This window comes from Hyperolius riggenbachi, chromosome 7, assembly GCF_040937935.1.
Source record: "Hyperolius riggenbachi isolate aHypRig1 chromosome 7, aHypRig1.pri, whole genome shotgun sequence".
Classification (NCBI taxonomy): domain Eukaryota; kingdom Metazoa; phylum Chordata; class Amphibia; order Anura; family Hyperoliidae; genus Hyperolius; species Hyperolius riggenbachi.
In genome coordinates this window covers 255,885,696-255,904,831 of record NC_090652.1, presented here as the reverse complement: position 1 = coordinate 255,904,831, position 19,136 = coordinate 255,885,696, and the positions used below count along the sequence as shown (strand labels likewise).

At 52.1% G+C, this 19,136-nt stretch overlaps 1 protein-coding gene across 8 annotated transcripts in view; it reads left to right on the top strand.

The window, feature by feature from the left end:
• The first annotated feature begins 12,742 nt into the window (after window positions 1-12,742).
• The window catches only part of UBR3 (ubiquitin protein ligase E3 component n-recognin 3), a 329,771-nt gene continuing 323,377 nt past the window's right edge, over window positions 12,743-19,136 (top strand). For all 8 annotated transcript variants that reach the window (XM_068245563.1, XM_068245562.1, XM_068245559.1 and 5 more), the window contains exon 1: window positions 12,743-13,245. In XM_068245563.1, the coding sequence (XP_068101664.1) occupies window positions 12,827-13,245 (419 nt within the window). In that variant the 5' untranslated portion in view covers window positions 12,743-12,826. The remainder of the gene's footprint in view (window positions 13,246-19,136) is intronic.

Here is a 19,136-nt window from a genome sequence, read left to right as displayed (position 1 = left end):
GCTCCTTGTAACTGGCTGAGGACTCGGACCTCGTGCGTGATGTGCTGGTGCTGCTTAACCCACTGCTGGACGCTTGAGAGGTCATCCAATTAATTATCTGGTCCTGTTCTTTTGGATTTGTGAGGGTTGATTTCCTGAACAACATGGGCGGTATTGAGTGGGTTTTCTTCGGTGCTCCACTGTGGCCTGTACGTGAACCGTCAGGGGAAACACCTCTTCCCTTGCCCCTCCCTCTTTCACAGGATTTCTTCTTCATTTCACTTATCCTTAAAGTACACACTGACTGGCAGCAGTACAGTGGCAGTACAGAAATGCTATACAGTGGCGGGTGAGCGCTGTACTACTGTTCCCAGCAGAGACACAGAGTGGCAGTAAACACAATGCTATGCAGTGGTGGGTGAGCAGTGTACACAGAGTGGCAGTAAACACAATGCTATATCGTGTGGGTGAGCGGTGTACTACTGTTCCCAGCAGCGACACAGAGCACAATGCTATATAGTGGTGGGTGAGCGGTGTACTACTGTTTCCAGCAGCGACACAGAGCACAATGCTATACAGTGGTGGGTGAGCGGTGTACTACTGTTCCCAGCAGCGACACAGAGCACAATGCTATACAGTGGTGGGTGAGCGGTGTACTACTATTCCCAGCAGCGACACAGAGCACAATGCTATACAGTGGTGGGTGAGCGGTGTACTACTGTTCCCAGCAGCGACACAGAGCACAATGCTATACAGTGGTGGGTGAGCGGTGTACTTCTGTTCCCAGCAGTGACACAGAGCACAATGCTATACAGTGGTGGGTGAGCGGTGTACTACTGTTCCCAGCAGCGACACAGAGCACAATGCTATACAGTGGTGGGTGAGCGGTGTACTACTATTCCCAGCAGCGACACAGAGCACAATGCTATACAGTGGTGGGTGAGCGGTGTACTACTGTTCCCAGCAGAGACACAGAGTGGCAGTAAACACAATGCTATACAGTGGTGGGTGAGCGGTGTACTACTGTTCCCAGCAGCGACACAGAGCACAATGCTATACAGTGGTGGGTGAGCGGTGTACTACTATTCCCAGCAGCGACACAGAGCACAATGCTATACAGTGGTGGGTGAGCGGTGTACTACTGTTCCCAGCAGAGACACAGAGTCGCAGTAAACACAATGCTATACAGTGGTGGGTGAGCGGTGTACTACTATTCCCAGCAGCGACACAGAGCACAATGCTATACAGTGGTGGGTGAGCGGTGTACTACTGTTCCCAGCAGAGACACAGAGTGGCAGTAAACACAATGCTATACAGTGGTGGGTGAGCGGTGTACTACTATTCCCAGCAGCGACACAGAGCACAATGCTATACAGTGGTGGGTGAGCGGTGTACTACTGTTCCCAGCAGAGACACAGAGTGGCAGTAAACACAATGCTATATAGTGTGGGTGAGCGGTGTACTACTGTTCCCAGCAGCGACACAATGACTGGGGGGACCCTGGCTAGCCTGGCTGGAGAGAGAACTACCCTGCCTGCCTACCCAAAGCTAAACCCACAGACAAATGGCGGAGAAATTTACCCGAACCACGTTTACCCGAACCACGCCATGGTGATCATAAACCAAGCACCGAAGTGTACAAGGGGACACAACCGTCTAGAGAAATAGACATTAATTGGGTACAAATAAACTTTATGAACAAAAGAAAAAAGAATGCATATGTACAAAGGAACACATCAGGAGGCACAGTGAAATAATCACATCAATACTTTGTAAGGAAACAATGAAGTTCGTTCCTTTCATTTAGCCCTAAAGGACCACATGCTCCAGTTTCAGAGATCAGTCTTGCTTCATATTGAAGCAGTATTTGTTCATGATTACCCCCTCTATGAGGGGTGGGAATCTGCTTTAAGCCCATAAATCGCAAAGAATCTGCGCTTCCATTGTGGCACTCACGCATGTGGATAATAAATCTGCCTGCACCCATACCTGTCACAATGGAATTCACGTATTCCTGAAAACGAGTGCAAATCATGCGAGTGGTTTGCCCTATATAAAACCGATTACACGAGCAGAATATCGCATATACAATATTTTTAGATCGGCAATGCAAGAACTGTTTAAAGTAAATGTTTTTTTGCGCCAAACCTTGCGCTCTTTCCAGTTTTAAACTGCCCACAGTAATTGCAATTTCCGCATCTAAAATTTCCAATCGGGATATGTCTCTGCAACCAATTCTGCTCTGGGTGATGCGCGGGGATGGTCAGGCGAAGTTCATTGGAGAAGCGGAGTGAGCGGCTAGGTGTGTACCCCTGAGTAAGATCGGAAATGTAGGTTAGACAGGTCTTGTGGACAGATTTGTAGGTCAGACACAGAGAGGAGCCGCCATGTGTGGAACGATAGGAGGAGTGGATAATTCTTGCTGCCGCATTCATGATGGACTGCAGCAGGGCAATTCGGGTCATAGGGAGACCTGACAGGAGGGCATTGCAGTTGTCAAGGTGGGAAATTATGAGGGTATGGATAAGAAGTTTGGTGGTGGCAGAGGTCAGGAAAGGGCGAATCCTTCAGATGTTGCGAAGGTGGAAGTTGCAGGACTTTGTGAGGTTTTGGATGTGGGGAGTGTAGGAGAATGCAGAGTCCAGGGTGATACCCAAACAGCGGGCTAGATATATGGATATCTTTAAAATGTATACAAATTGTTTGATTGTCTACTGATCAAGCTCTGGACAGCAGAAGATGGATGCACCCTTTGTAACGCAGAGTTTGCCCTTCAGATGAATGAATGTCATTTTATTTATTTTTCTGCTAATTTTTTGTTGTATTATATATTTACTTTTAATGAATAAAATCATAGGTGTATTTTAAATAGAATCTTTAACGTCAAAACGTCCCCTGGGGGTACTCACCTCGGGTGGGGGAAGCCTCAGGATCCTAATGAGGCTTCCCACACGGTCCTCCGTCCCTCAGGGGTCTCGCTGCAGCCCTCTGTACAGCGGTGACGTCAATATTTACCTTCCTGGCTCCTGCGCAGGCGCTCTGACGGCTGTCGGCTCCGAAGTAGGCAGAAATACCCGATCGCCGTCGGGTCTGCTCTACTGCGCAGGCGCAAGTCTCCGGCGCCTGCGCAGTAGAGCGGACCCGACGGAGATCGGGTATTTCCGTCTACTTCGGAGCCGAAAGCAGCCACAGCGCACCCGCTGGAGCCAGCAAAGGTAAATATTGAATTGACAGTCGGGTCTGTCGGCGGCTGCTCGGAGGGCTGCAGCGAGAGCCCCGTGGGACAGAGGATGGCGTGGGAAGCCTCATTAGGATCCCGAGGCTTCCCCCACCCGAGGTGAGTACCCCCCAGGGGATATTTTTGATGTTACAGTGTCTCTTTAATACAATCGATGGCCTAATCTAGTTTGAATACTAATGGATTGCCTGAAAAAGCTACTGTATATTCACTAATTTTGTTGTCTCATAGCTTTTTCAGGATCTGGGGCATAACATAAATATAGTACTTGCAGTAAAAATGAATCTAGTTGAGGTCAAATGAATACACAAATGCATTACTGCTTTTGGCCACACGAGGGCCACCACCTTCATGTTCATTTCTCATGGACATTCAGACATGGATACTGAATGTAGTCTGCTCTGCACACCTGTAGGGAGAGAAATATGGAAACTTCCATATACATTTCTTTTAAAGAGACTCTGTAACAAAGTTTGTAACCTTATTTCTTCTATCCTATATGTTCCTATAGCTGTTCTAATGTGCTCTGTCTTACTGCAGCCTTTCCTAGTTGCACAGTGGCTGTATTATCTCTGGTATATGATCTAATCTTCTCTCCTCTGTCGGCTCTGTTGGGCTGAGGCAGTCAGGCTGGAATGTGCTGTGCTGCTTGTGATTGGATAGAAGCTATACACACCCTCTCCAAGCCCTCTGGACACCCTGTATGACACACACTGAGCTACTCTCAGCGTATCACTTGCTATGTCTTTTGTTTGTGAACACTGCATAAAAAAGTCAATCACAAGCCAGGATTGCAGCAAGGAGAGGCAGAAACAGCACAGAGGGGCCCAGGAGAACATAAGGAATAGAATGGTATGCTTTTTATTGTAAGAATAGTACAGTACAGATTCTCTTTAAGCAATGCAAATGGCCTGGCTGTCCTGCTGATCCTCTGCGTCTAATACTTTAAGCCTTAGATCCTAAACAAACATGCATTTTCAGGTGTCCTGACTGCTGTATGACTGGATTAGTTGCTTACTTGTTTCAGGTGTGTGATTCAGACACTACTTAAAGAGACTCTGTAACCTCAAAAACATCTCCTGGGGGGTACTCACCTCGGGTGGGGGAAGCCTCCGGATCCTAATGAGGCTTCCCATGCCGTCCTCTGTCCCATGGGGGTCTCGCTGCAGCCCTCCGAACAGCCGGCGACAGATCCGACTGTAAAATCAATATTTAGCTTTGCTGGCTCCAGCGGGGGCGCTGTGGCTGCTTTCCGCTCCGAAGTAGACGGAAATACCCGATCTCAGTCGGGTCCGCTCTATTGCGCAGGCGCCGGAAACTTGCGCCTGCGCAGTAGAGCAGACCCGACGGCGATCGGGTATTTCCGTGTAGTTCGGAGCCGACAGCCGTCAGAGCGCCTGCGCAGGAGCCGGGAAGGTAAATAATGACGTCATCTTGTACGGAGGGCTGCAGCGAGACCCCCGTGGGACAGAGGACGGCGTGGGAAGCCTCATTAGGATCCGGAGGATTCCCCCACCCGAGGTGAGTACCCCCCAGGGGATCTTTTGATGTTACAGATCCTCTTTAAGCAAGAAAGATCAGCAGAATACCAGGCAACTGGTGTGGTTTAAAATAAAATAGATATGGCAGCCTCCATATCCCTTGCACTCGGGCATAACTTTGGCTCACGGAGCTCCCTGCAAAACTTTCCCCCTTCTTTCTACTTTCAAACCCCCCTTTCCCATCGTATGTCCAGGCGGGTGGGAGACTTCTGCCTCCACCGTACATCTTGCTATTATTAAAGGAGGGTAGAAAGAACCAAAATACCAAGGAACGAGTATCACAGGAATCTTAGCAAAAGTGTATTAGCGTTAGCAATGTGTACATTAATTCTGACAGCTGAAATTATGTCAATTCACCACAGAATGAGCTAAAATATTTGAATGTTTCATATCTGCAGGTGCAGGGAGATGAGGAGGTCATCATTTTTTATTAAAATAAAGAATTCAAGTGGGTGGAAATGATGCAAATCTGATCTTTACAAACTGTGTCTCATCACAGAAAGTCTGAGATCTCCGCCTCCAGGGGAGGACTGGCCCAGGGGGACGGGGGGCAATTGCCCCCCGGGCCGCCCGAATCTTAAGTAATTAGGGCCAGCCACTGCTATACGCAGCGGCCGCAGACATACCACAGGTGACAGGTTCGCAGTGGGGATCGCAACCTCGCGCAATATTTCCCGGCAAGTTGAAGTATCCAATCAGAGAAGGGGCTGAGGCGGCCGGCCGTGGTGTGCCCTTGTGCGTGGCTGCGCCTGCGGTGGATGTGAGCGGCACAAGGACACAAATAGCTTAGGTCCTCTCCGGCCCGGTGGGTTGACCCTGCTTGACTCCGCCCCCCGCTTGGAGCCATTGCCGCCCGCAATGTGCTGCTGTGCCTGCGGTGTCATCGGAGTGAGCTGTCTCACTCTTCAGCTTTCTGTGCTGGGGGGGCTGGGGGCCTGGAGCTGTGGCTACGAGTGGCTGGCTGGCCTGACTGGAGGAGTCGGACACAGTCCTTCCCTGTGCTGCTGTGCCTGAGGTGTCGTCGGAGTGAGCTGTCTCACTCTTCAGCTTTCTGTGCTGGGGGGGCTGGGGGCCTGGAGCTGCGTCTACGAGTGGCTGGCTGTCCTGGCTGGAGGAGTCGGACACTCGGGGGCCTGGGAGTCGGAGATGCCACCTATAGCTGCTTGCTGCTGTGGAGGAGGAGGAGGTGTAGGACTGAGGAGACAGGAGGATAGAGGAGGTCGGGTCCAGGTCGCCAGAGGAGAAGGTGGTTTTTATAAATTTTGTTTCTGTACTTCTTCTCCCTTCTTGTCGCTGAGTTACTCACACTTTGCTGCCTGCCTGCTACTGCTGTCAAATTCAATTCTCTGCCCAGGCCAGTGCCCTCTGAGGTTTTTTTTGTGTGATAATCATCCTCATTCTGACCCTGGCCTGAGGGGGAACGTTTTTTCTTCTTGTGGTGTGATTGGCGGCAGGGGAGGGGGGAGGCAGGCAGTTAGGCACTGTCAAACAGGTAGTTGGAGGGGGGGGGGGGGGGGTAGGTGTCAGACAAGTAGTTTGTATGGTGGGTGGGCAGGAGTGGGGTTAGGCATCACCAGGTAGGTAGGTTTGTGAGTGTGTGTGTGTGTGTGTGTGTGGGGGGGGGGTGTTTAAAAGAGTTATCAGGCATTTTTAATGAAATAAGTGCTACTTACCTGGGGCTTCCTCCAGCCCCACGCTCCCAGCATGTCCCTCGCCGCAGCTCTGCAGTCAGCCATTTGCTGCCGTTGCCTCCCAGTCCCCAGCGATGGCACCAGTCCAACCTGGATGTCGGCCTGTACTGCGCCTGTGTAAGCAGCACTGTCAATCACCGCCACGTGGACCGGAGTGTACTGCGAAGGCGCAGTAGTTCTGCGTCTGCACAGAAGCTCTGGTCCATGTGGCGGTGATTGACAGCGCCGCTCGCACAGGCGCAGTCGGCCTGACGTCATCGCCGGGGGCTGGGAGGCAGCGGCAGCGAACAGCTGACTGCAGAGCTGCGGCGAGGGACATGCTGGGAGCTTGGGGCTGGACGAGCCCTGGGTAAGTAGCACTTATTTTTATAAAAAAAAAAAGCCTGATAACTCCTTTAAGGTTAGGCATCAGACACAGACAGGTAGATTGTGCGGAGAAATGGGGTTAGGCATCAGAGTGTGCATGTGTCTGGGGCTGTTAGTCATCACAATTTGAAAATTTGCACACAAGAAAGATATGGCTTTGGGCTGGGGATGGCGTGAAACGGGCCTCTAGTTTGTGTTATCCCCCCAGGCCAAAAGGTCCCAGTCCTCTCCCAGCTTGAGGGAACATCGACCCCTCCCTAGTCCATTAAAGCTATATAGGTTATGTGCATATGCTAAGACCAGGGCCGGTTCTAGACTTTTTGCAGTCTGAGGCAATCTGTGAGGATGCCGCCTCCTCCCCCCTTCCTCATAGGTAGTATAATTGCCCACACTATAGGTAGCCTGGAGGGGGTAGCAGCCAGGAAGGGGGGGCAGCGGGCACAGACCGGGGGGGGGCCCTCTCCTGGGTCCCCCTGGTCTGTGCTCCCCCTCCAGCTATTAGCGCTGTGTACAAGTATCAGGCAGCGGGCAGGGAAGCGATGACTCTCCTCCTTCCGTGATCTAGCGCTGCGTTCCACCGGTTGCGTCACTTCCTACAATGCCGCCCACTGTATTTCCACAGTACAGTAGGCGGAATTGCAGGAAGTGATGAGCGGTGGAACGCAGCACTGGAACGGAAGCAGGCGAGTCATTGTTTCCCCGCCCGCTGCCTGGCTAACACTTAGACACACCGCTGATAGCTGGAGGGGGAGTGCGAACCGGGGGGACCCAGGTGAGGGAGAGGGTGCCCAACCCCCCTCCCCACAACTGTGCCCGCTGCCCCCCCTTCCTCGCTTCTACCCCCTCCAGCTTGGCGCCCCCCCCCCCACGGCCAGGCGGGCACCCCCCACTTCCGTTGCCTGAGGAACCTGCCTCACCCCGCCTCATAGGCGGCCCGGTGCTGGCTACGACCTTGGGCTCTATTCACAATCACACATACGGTAAGACATTTTTTACCGCTATATTACCGCCAGTGATAATTTCCACATTTTTTCCACATTCACTAAAAATGTTCCGCATGTTTCCTGCATGCGGGAACAATGCGTAAATTTTTTTTGGGAAACATGCGTAATTACATAGTAACCATGCAGAAACCATGCGGAAAAAAAGTGGCATAAAAAACTTGTCCAAAAAAAAAAGTGCAGCAAACACAGCACTCAAGGCTCCAGACTCCATTTAAGTCAATGGGAAGCGAAATATATCACCAAGTACTAGGAGGTGATAAAAAATCGGTAGTTAAGTCAGAAATAAGGCACCCCCTTTTTTTTTGTGAATTTTGATTTTTGCGGACTTTTACTGCATTTTTTACGCATGCGGATAATTAATGCGCAGAATTTTACGCATGCGGTAAATGTTCATGCGTGCAATTTTGTGAATGTCAAGATGGTCTCATTTCAGTCGGGAATTTACCACAAGTGCATTTCCGCATGCGGAAATTGATTGTAAATAGAGCCCATTGCCTTCTGGTCTACAGTTAATGTAAGGTAAAGTAAAAAAAAAAAAAAAGTCAGATACTTAGCTATGGAGAGGGAAGGCTCGGGATTCCATAGAGCCTCCTTCCAGCGCTTTTACCCCTGTTGCAGGTATTTAACAACTGCTAAAATACGCCTTATATGCCTTTGGGGATCCTCAGAACGCTTCATAAGCCCTCGTGTCCCCGAGTTCAGGCAGCTCCATACTGTGCAATCGTGCATGTGCAGTACAGAGCCCCCTGACTTTGGAAGCACTACTGGACAGGAGGGCTTCCAAAGCCTTCTGAGGGTTTATGGAGGCTGCAGATTTGAGATCAAGAGTCTTCCCTCTCCATAGATGAGTATCTGACTTTTTTTTTCATTTACATTGGCTTCACATTGACTTTTTTTTAATTAACAAATCAATTTGTTGATTTTGCAACAAATCTGCTACCCAGTGTCATAGCAATAGGGGATGCAGCAGTTGCGATTACACCGGGGTCCTTGGACAAGAGGAACCCACTAGGGGCTCTCCCTCAAACGCAGTATTAGCTCTTCAGTGGTGCTATCCTGCTACTGATCACTTCTACATATGCTTTGAATAGTGGTAATAATTTACAAACTGTTCCCCTCTCCGGCTTAAAGGGAATTTGAGATTTCAAAAAACAGTGTATTTATATTTACCTGGGGCTTCTTCCAGCCCCATGAGGATCGTGGGTATCTTCTTTGGTTGTAGTTTTCTGTGCATGAATGGCCTGGCTGCATGTGCCGCCGTCACGCTCCTGCGGATGGGATAATTCACGCGCCGGGCCATGCATGCACGGTACTCTACGACTGCCCTGATTTAAGAAGTTACCGGATGCACTACTGGGACAACGAAGCGGCCGGAGAGGACAACGAGGGAGCCCAACCCCCCCAGGTAAGTATAAATAAGGAACAGTCTACCCGTTTCAGATACACTTTAAACCTCCCATATTGTGGATGTCCTTGGCAGGTTTTATTGCCTCATATGAATTGTTATGTATAGAATGCTTGGGGGCCCAATGTAAAACTTGCACTGGGGCCCGAAGCTCCTTAGCTATGCCACTGCTGCTATCTATACTAGGGCAGGCACAATTCGGGGGGGGGGGGACACACTTTGTAATCTCCGCCTCCGGTGCTGGAGAACCTTGTCCTGGTCCTGCATACATTTTTTTTTCTTTTAAACAGAAACACATTAGTTCTCCACAACAAGTGTTTGAAGTTGCAATGATATTCCAGTTTTCAGTACCTGTTAAAGGGAACCTTAACTGAATTAAAGTTTTAATTACCTGTGGATTCCCCCAGCCCCCTGCAGAGGTCCTGCGCCCGAGCTGTTGCTCACTGATCACCTGTTCCCCCGCCGTGGCTCAGTTTTGTTTTCGGCGAGTCGCTAAGCAGTGCGCCTGCGCGGCTCTGGACGCGTGCGTCCCTGATCATGTGCTTGCGCTGTAGCCGTCTTGCGCTTGCACAGTGTACATACAGGGCAGCCATCAAGGGGGGGGGGGGGGGGACAACTGACACTGCAGTGAGGGGCCCTGGGCCCCCCAAAGCACTGGGAAGGCCGCATGTGCTGGCTGCGGGTCTGTGGCTCACTAACCAGCACACCGCATTCCAGCACTGAGAGAAGAGTGACATCAGCGCTTGAACGTGGGGAGCAGATGAGTGAGCCCACTACAGTGGACTTTCTATACTGGGGCACCACCTATATCTGGCTACAGGCTACCTATACTGGGCTACCACCTATACCTGGCTACCTATACTGGGGCACCACCTGTACTTGGCTACCTTTACTAAGGGCACCACCTATACCTGGCTACCTATACTGGGGCTAGAACCACCTATCCCTAGCTACCTATACTGGGGCTGGAACCACCTATACCTAGATACCTATATTGGGCCACCACCTATACCTAGCTACCTATACTGGGGCTGGAACCACCTATACCTAGCTACCTATACTGGGGCACCACCTATACCTGGCTACCTATACTGGGGCACCACCTATACCTGGCTACTTATACTGGGGCACCAATAGCTTGCTACCTATACTGGGGGCACCTGTACCTGGCTAACCTATACTGATGCATCACCCATACCAGGCTTCCTATACTGAGGGCAAATATACCAAGCTACCTATACCGGGGCACCACCTATAGTTGAATATCTATACTGGGGCACCTTTATCTTGCTGGCCTATACTGGGGCACCAGCTATACCAGGCTACCTATACTGGAGGCATCTACACCAGGCTACCTATACTGGGGGTATCTACACCAGGCTACCTATACTGGGGCACCACCTATAGCTGGCTATTTATACTGGGGAACCTATACCTGGCTACCTATACTGGGGCACCTATGCCTGGATACCTATACTGGGGTCACCTATGCCTGGCTAGGGCAGGGGGACAAGCTGAGACAGAAGGGAACAAGAGGTAACACAGGAAAACAAAGGGGGCACAGGGGGAACAGAGGCGGACAAAAGAGGCACAGGAGTAAAGAGATGAGACGGGAACATGATGTCACACAGAGGGACACAAAAGAGGCACAAACTGAGGTGAGACAGAGGGGGACAAAAGAGGTACAGGAAGAAAAAAGGGGAACAAAAGAGAAAGGATAAGAACGGTCCTACAAGTCCCGATCTCATTTGTTAACCGGGGACTACCTGTATTTTGCTAGTATCTGGCTCCACCCACAACATGCCACGCCCACGCCCACTTTTTGCCGCATCGTGCTGTGCATGCCACTTTCTTCAGTGTCGGAGCCATGCACAATTTTCGCCGCAGCGCATGGACACGGGGGTAGGGTGACCAGTGGGTGGCACAGCAACCAGTGAGGGGGCCCAGGCCTGATCATGTGTGAGGGGCCCCAAAATTTCTGGTGTCGGCCCTGTGTACATACATAGTACTACACATACTTTCATACCCACATGTTACACGTACTGCACAGGTGCTAGACGGCCAAAGGGACGGGAACGTGAGCGAAGACGCGTACTGCTGAAAACAAAACTAAGTCATGGCGGAGGGCCGGTGTTCTGACGAAACAACCTACCGGTCGAATGAGCCTACATTCTCTATTAAACGCATAGCAGGAGGGTTAGGGCTGGTTCAGACGGATGTCTGCATGGCGTCACGTTTGGGGGCTTTGCGGCGGCTGCACGGTCAGGCTTCAGTAGCCTTCGCGTCGCGTTCCAATGCGGTCGCATTTTTTCCTCCCCTAGGGGGACATTAGCCGCCGCGGTTGGCCGCCCCCTGGAAGCTACATGTTGCTTCCAGGGGCAGCTCGAACACTAGCGAAAATCGGGACCCGAACGGCGCGATCGTGTAAATGCGCGCAAAAGCTCGGTGTAAACGCTCTCATTCACTTGAATGCGAGCGTTTACCGTGACGTTCCGAACGCTTGCGGTAAACGCTCCGCAAACCTCCGTCTGAACCAGCCCTTAGGGTTAGGGGAGATGTGAGTGAAGGCGCAGGCACAGGACGTCTACAGTCTACAGGGGTCTGGGGGAAGTCCCAGGTAAGTTAACTTATTTTTTGGAACTTGTTCCCTTTAAGTATGAATACTACTAGTAAATGCTGTAGATATCTGTGAATGTTTAGATAGATAGCAGCGTACAATAACGCAGTGATCATTCTGACAGTGTATAGTAATGTAAAACAAAAGTTTGCTTTCCTAAAACAGAAAGAATTTGCGATAATTCAGGTTAGAGTGAGCTTGAGATGTCTCCCAGGCACCACTGCTGAATATATGCAAATTAACCATTGTACCCTTAAAAGCTAAACACACCTCCAGAACCGCTGGAATGCAATGATGTGTCAGCTTGTTAATGTGTACAGAGCCATAATAAACCAACATGCATACAGACTGTTTCAGATTATTTGATCCTCATCAGTGCATGGCATGGATTAATTTGGCTCTATGGAGTAGGGCTTGTAAATCCGAGAGGCACAGACTAACCAGCAAGCTCATGGTGACCCAGAACTCATTGGGGTGTGTAAGGGACTACAATGGTCCTAAAAGCCCCCTTACTAAGATGTTAAGAAAAACAAAAGTTTGCTTTCCTAAAACAGAAAGAATTTGCGATAATTCAGGTTAGAGTGAGCTCGAGATGTCTCCCAGAGCACCACTGCTGAATATATGCAAATTAACCATTGTACCCTTAGAAGCTAAACACACCTCCAGAACCGCTGGAATGCAATGATGTGTCAGCTTGTTAATGTGTACAGAGCCATAATAATCCAACATGCATACAGGCTGTTTCGGATTGTTTGATCCTCATCAGTGCATGTATAGTAATGTACAGGTGACTATTCTGTCAGTGATAGCGTCTCCACACTGCTGCCGTCACACACGCTGCTGCTTTGGAGCTGTCACTACTCCGTGCAGCATGTGAGCGGCGCTCTCGCCGGGCAGATGACAGGAGGCGGTGGAGATCTCGCGAGAGCGCGGAAGCAGCTCCGTACTCGGCACACAAGCAGTGAGCAGCGGCGGTCAGTCAGTCATGATGGCGGCAGAGGCGCCGCTGAGCCGGGATAGGGATGCCACGGCTTCCCGGCTGCAGAGTGAGCTGAGGCGCGGGGAGCGGGCGGAGCTGGACGAGCTGCTGGGCTGGGTGCTGTGTGCGGAGCGGCCACCGGGGGAGGCGCTGGACTGGTGCCGCTCACTGCTGGCCGGAGGGGACAACTTCGAGGACTTCTGCCGGGCGGTGCGCAGCTATGACAACGCCACCCTGTGCGGCCTGGTGTGGACTGCCAACTTCGTGGCCTACCGCTGCCGGACGTGCGGCATCTCCCCCTGCATGTCCCTGTGTGCCGACTGCTTCCAGCAAGGGGAGCACCAAGGCCATGACTTCAACATGTTCCGCAGCCAGGCGGGGGGAGCGTGTGACTGCGGGGACAGCAATGTCATGCGGGAGAGTGGGTGAGTGCCCGACACCCTGCAGCACTATGTGCTGTGCCTTACACTGTACATCACTGTGTGCAGCCTGACACCCTATCACTCTGTGCTGCCTGATACCCTGCAAGACTATGTGCTACCTGATACACTGCTGGACTATGTGCTGCCTGATGCCCTGCAGGGCTATGTGCTGCCTGATGCCCTGCAGGGCTATGTGCTGCCTGATGCCCTGCAGGGCTATGTGCTGCCTGATGCCCTGCAGGGCTATGTGCTGCCTGATGCCCTGCAGGGCTATGTGCTGCCTGATGCCCTGCAGGACTATGTGCTGCCTGATGCCCTGCAGGACTATGTGCTGCCTGATGCCCTGCAGGACTATGTGCTGCCTGATGCCCTGCAGGACTATGTGCTGCCTGATGCCCTGCAGGACTATGTGCTGCCTGATGCCCTGCAGGACTATGTGCTGCCTGATGCCCTGCAGGACTATGTGCTGCCTGATGCCCTGCAGGACTATGTGCTGCCTGATGCCCTGCAGGACTATGTGCTGCCTGATGCCCTGCAGGACTATGTGCTGCCTGATGCCCTGCAGGACTATGTGCTGCCTGATGCCCTGCAGGACTATGTGCTGCCTGATGCCCTGCAGGACTATGTGCTGCCTGATACCCTGCAGGACTGTGCTGCCTGATACCCTGCAGGACTGTGCTGCCTGATGCCCTGCAGGACTATGTGCTGCCTGATGCCCTGCAGGACTATGTGCTGCCTGATGCCCTGCAGGACTATGTGCTGCCTGATGCCCTGCAGGACTATGTGCTGCCTGATGCCCTGCAGGACTATGTGCTGCCTGATGCCCTGCAGGACTATGTGCTGCCTGATGCCCTGCAGGACTATGTGCTGCCTGATGCCCTGTGTCACGTTACTAGCACTTGACTCCCTACATCACTATGGGCTATGCATGACACTCTACATAACTATTTTACCCAGGACCATGTACAGTTGTGTACTGCTGCCTGACACCCTGTGTAATAGCTGTCTGTACTGCGGCCTGACACCCTGCGTAACTGTGCTTACTGCTGCCTGACACCCTGCGTAACTGTGCTTACTGCTGCCTGACACCCTGCGTAATTGTGCTTACTGCTGCCTGACACCCTGCGTAACTGTGCTTACTGCTGCCTGACACCCTGCGTAACTGTGCTTACTGCTGCCTGACACCCTGCGTAACTGTGCTTACTGCTGCCTGACACCCTGCGTAACTGTGCTTACTGCTGCCTGACACCCTGCGTAACTGTGCTTACTGCTGCCTGACACCCTGCGTAACTGTGCTTACTGCTGCCTGACACCCTGCGTAACTGTGCTTACTGCTGCCTGACACCCTGCGTAACTGTGCTTACTGCGGCCTGACACCCTGCGTAACTGTGCTTACTGCGGCCTGACACCCTGCGTAACTGTGCTTACTGCGGCCTGACACCCTGCGTAACTGTGCTTACTGCGGCCTGACACCCTGCGTAACTGTGCTTACTGCGGCCTGACACCCTGCGTAACTGTGCTTACTGCGGCCTGACACCCTGCGTAACTGTGCTTACTGCGGCCTGACACCCTGCGTAACTGTGCTTACTGCGGCCTGACACCCTGCGTAACTGTGCTTACTGCGGCCTGACACCCTGCGTAACTGTGCTTACTGCGGCCTGACACCCTGCGTAACTGTGCTTACTGCGGCCTGACACCCTGCGTAACTGTGCTTACTGCGGCCTGACACCCTGCGTAACTGTGCTTACTGCGGCCTGACACCCTGCGTAACTGTGCTTACTGCGGCCTGACACCCTGCGTAACTGTGCTTACTGCGGCCTGACACCCTGCGTAACTGTGCTTACTGCGGCCTGACACCCTGCGTAACTGTGCTTACTGCGGCCTGACACCCTGCGTAACTGTGCTTACTGCGGCCTGACACCCTGCGTAACTGTGCTTACTGCGGCCTGACACCCTGCGTAACTGTGCTTACTGCGGCCTGACACCCTGCGTAACTGTGCTTACTGCGGCCTGACACCCTGCGTAACTGTGCTTACTGCGGCCTGACACCCTGCGTAACTGTGCTTACTGCGGCCTGACACCCTGCGTAACTGTGCTTACTGCGGCCTGACACCCTGCGTAACTGTGCTTACTGCGGCCTGACACCCTGCGTAACTGTGCTTACTGCGGCCTGACACCCTGCGTAACTGTGCTTACTGCGGCCTGACACCCTGCGTAACTGTGCTTACTGCGGCCTGACACCCTGCGTAACTGTGCTTACTGCGGCCTGACACCCTGCGTAACTGTGCTTACTGCGGCCTGACACCCTGCGTAACTGTGCTTACTGCGGCCTGACACCCTGCGTAACTGTGCTTACTGCGGCCTGACACCCTGCGTAACTGTGCTTACTGCGGCCTGACACCCTGCGTAACTGTGCTTACTGCGGCCTGACACCCTGCGTAACTGTGCTTACTGCGGCCTGACACCCTGCGTAACTGTGCTTACTGCGGCCTGACACCCTGCGTAACTGTGCTTACTGCGGCCTGACACCCTGCGTAACTGTGCTTACTGCGGCCTGACACCCTGCGTAACTGTGCTTACTGCGGCCTGACACCCTGCGTAACTGTGCTTACTGCGGCCTGACACCCTGCGTAACTGTGCTTACTGCGGCCTGACACCCTGCGTAACTGTGCTTACTGCGGCCTGACACCCTGCGTAACTGTGCCTACTGCGGCCTGACACCCTGCGTAACTGTGCCTACTGCGGCCTGACATCCTGCGTAACTGTGGATATAGCTGCCTGACACTCTGCGTAACTGTGCTTACTGCTGCCTGACACTCTGCATAACTGTGCTTACTGCTGCCTGATGCCCTGCATAATTCTACCTACTGCTGCCTGAAATCCTACATAACCGTGCTTACTGTTGCCTGGCGCCCTGCAGAGCTATGGATACCACTGCCTTTCACCCTGCGTAACTGCATACTGCTGCCTGCCGCCCTGTGTAATGGTGTGCTGGTGCCTGATGCCCTGCATAACTTTGCATACTGCTACCTGACGCCCTGCGTACGTTTGCGTACTGCTGCCTGGCAAGCTGTTTGACTGTGGGTATTGCTGTCTGGTGCCCTCGACAACCGTGCTTACTGCTGCCTGATGCCCTGTGCGACTGTGTGTATTGTTGCCTGACACCCTACATAACTGTACTTACTGTTGCCTGACACCCAGCGTGACTGTGCATACTGCTGCCCGACACCCAGCGCGACTGTGCATACTGCTGCCCGACACCCAGCGTGACTGTGCATACTGCTGCCCTACACCCAGCGTGACTGTGCATACTGCTGCCTGACACCCAGCGTAACTGTGCATACTGCTGCCTGACACCCAGCGTGACTGTGCATACTGCTGCCTGATGCCCTGCGTAACTGTGTACTGTTGCATGGCATCCTGTGTGACTGTGCATACTGTTGCCTGACACCCTGCATACTTCGAGCTGATACCCTGCATAAGTACTGTTGCTTGATACCCTGCATATGTTTGCATACTGTTGCCATACATCCAGTGTAACTGAGTGTACTGTTGCTTGATACCCTGCGTAATGTTTAGGGCCCTTTCACAACGAGGCGGTGCTGTATTTTTACCGCACCCCACCACCATGCAATGAAAGTCTGTGTAAACTTTCATACTGCTACATTGCGACACGACAAGTCACGTTTTCACCGCTTCCCCGAGGCGAGGTGCGTCGTCCCGGAAGTCATGTTAGTCTATGGCAGTGGTTCCCAACCTTTTATGAGGTATCGCCCCTTAGGGGAAGACGACTCAGCCCTGTCGCCCCCCCTTCTCTTAGTACGGTATACCCTTACGCCAGGTGGTGGTGCCAGTGGAGGGGGTAGCGCTGTGACCTTGCCAGCTAAAAATAGCCGGTGACTCAACTACTTCGCGCCAATTCCCTTACCGGTGTGATGTCAGCTATTGCAGCCCCGCACGTTGTGCAGCACCGCATGCGCAGTAGGAGCCTGCGTCCCATTAAATTGTGCAGCCACGTAAAACGTCCTAAATATCTCTGCTTCCGCACCACGTACACTCCCGAAATTTTCAGGGGTGGGAGAGGACCCCCAGATCTAGCTCTGTGCCGAATTGCAGCCCCCGGGCCCCGCTGGCTCTCGAGACTGATTGCAGCAAACCTATCTCGGGAACTAGCGGGGCTCGGGGGCTGCAATTCGACACAGAGCTGGATCTGGGGGTCCCCGTCCTCCCCTGAAAATTTTGGGAGTGTACGTGGTGCGTAAGCGGAGATATTTCAGGTAAATAATATCTAACTTCCCACTGAGCATGCGCGATACTCAGTGAGGAAGGCTGCTTCCGGGCTGCAATATCTGACATTACACCGGCGCGTGACCAACGAGCCCTGAGGAATTACGCAACTCTATCATGCACACTTGCATATTTTATACAGATCATATTTTTTGCCCATAATTTTCTTAAAAACGAGTGACACTGCGACACTTTATTTTTTCAGCCTTTTCATACTGATCGCCCCCCTGTCGCCCCCCCCCCCACAAATTTACCGCCCCCCTTAGAACCCAAATCGCGATCGCCCCCAGGTTAGGAACCACTGGTCTATGGCATCACGTTGATTTTTAAACAAACACCGATGCTCATGCGCAGAAGCGTGTTTTAACAATATGCTTCCGCGCACTTCCGCATACCCGAAGCAAGAAGTGACGGTAAGCGCGTGTCACTTCCTGCTTGGCCGTGATCCCTGAAGGCCTGTTTTTGATGGTGCGATGCAACATCGTCTGAATACTGGCCTGACTCTGTGGTACGCTTTGTGTGATTGTGTGCAGTGCCAGACATGCGGAGTAACCCTTTTTTTTACCATTGCCTGACAACCTGCGTATTTTTATGTACTGCTGCCCAGTAGCCTGCATAGTTATGTGTCCCTTCATACTGAGCATTCCCTTAGCCTGACACCCTGCATATAACTATTCATGATGAGTACATGTTCATGTAAAATTCAAGTTTGGCTTGTCTAATGCTAGATATTTAAGTTCCCAAACTGGTTAAATTACACATGTATGAGTAGCGTTGCCTACAGGGATTGGAGCGCAGACTCTCTCGGGTGATATTTTGGGGCTGAGTACTACACAGATGCATTGGTAGCCTGTAGGCTAGCAACACAATCTGTTGCTATCAAGGGAGGGCCAGAAGTATGATGGCACAGAACACAATGAAGGGGATGGAGGGGAACAATGCCCTCACCTTGTGCCTGACCAAAATGATCCGACAGTGTCGATCTCTTGCTGCACACTAGATTTACCCTGTATGATTCTGTGTGCTGCTTCCTGAGACCCTTTATGGTTATGTGTGCTGCTGCCCGACAACTTGTGTACATGTTTGCTGCTTAAAGGGGACCTAATCTGAGAGGGATATGGCTGTTTCCTTTTAAACAATACCAGTTGCCTGGCAGTCCTGCTGCACTTTGGCTGGAGTAGTGGCTGAATCACACATCTGAAACAAGCATGCAGTGAATCTAGTCTGACTTCAGTCAGAGCACCTGATCTGCATACTTGTTCAGGATCTGTGCCTAAAAGTATTAGAGACACAGGATCAGCAGGAGAGTCAGGCAACTGGTATTATTTTAAAAGGAAAACCTAATATACTTCTCAGTTTAGGTTCCCTTTAACTTTATAGATGCCGATGATTGAAATCTATGCCCCGTTTTGTTCCCCTAATACCTGCCAGGGTGTAGATTTCACCGCCGCCACGCATTCTCGCCGCTCCCAATGATCTCGTCGTTCTCTGTCCATGGCACTTCACTTGCCCTGTCGTCGCTATGACGGCAGAGCTCTGTGAGCCGGTCAGAAGCCGATTTTCATCAATGTAAGCAACTCCCATTGGCTTACATTTATAGACACGGT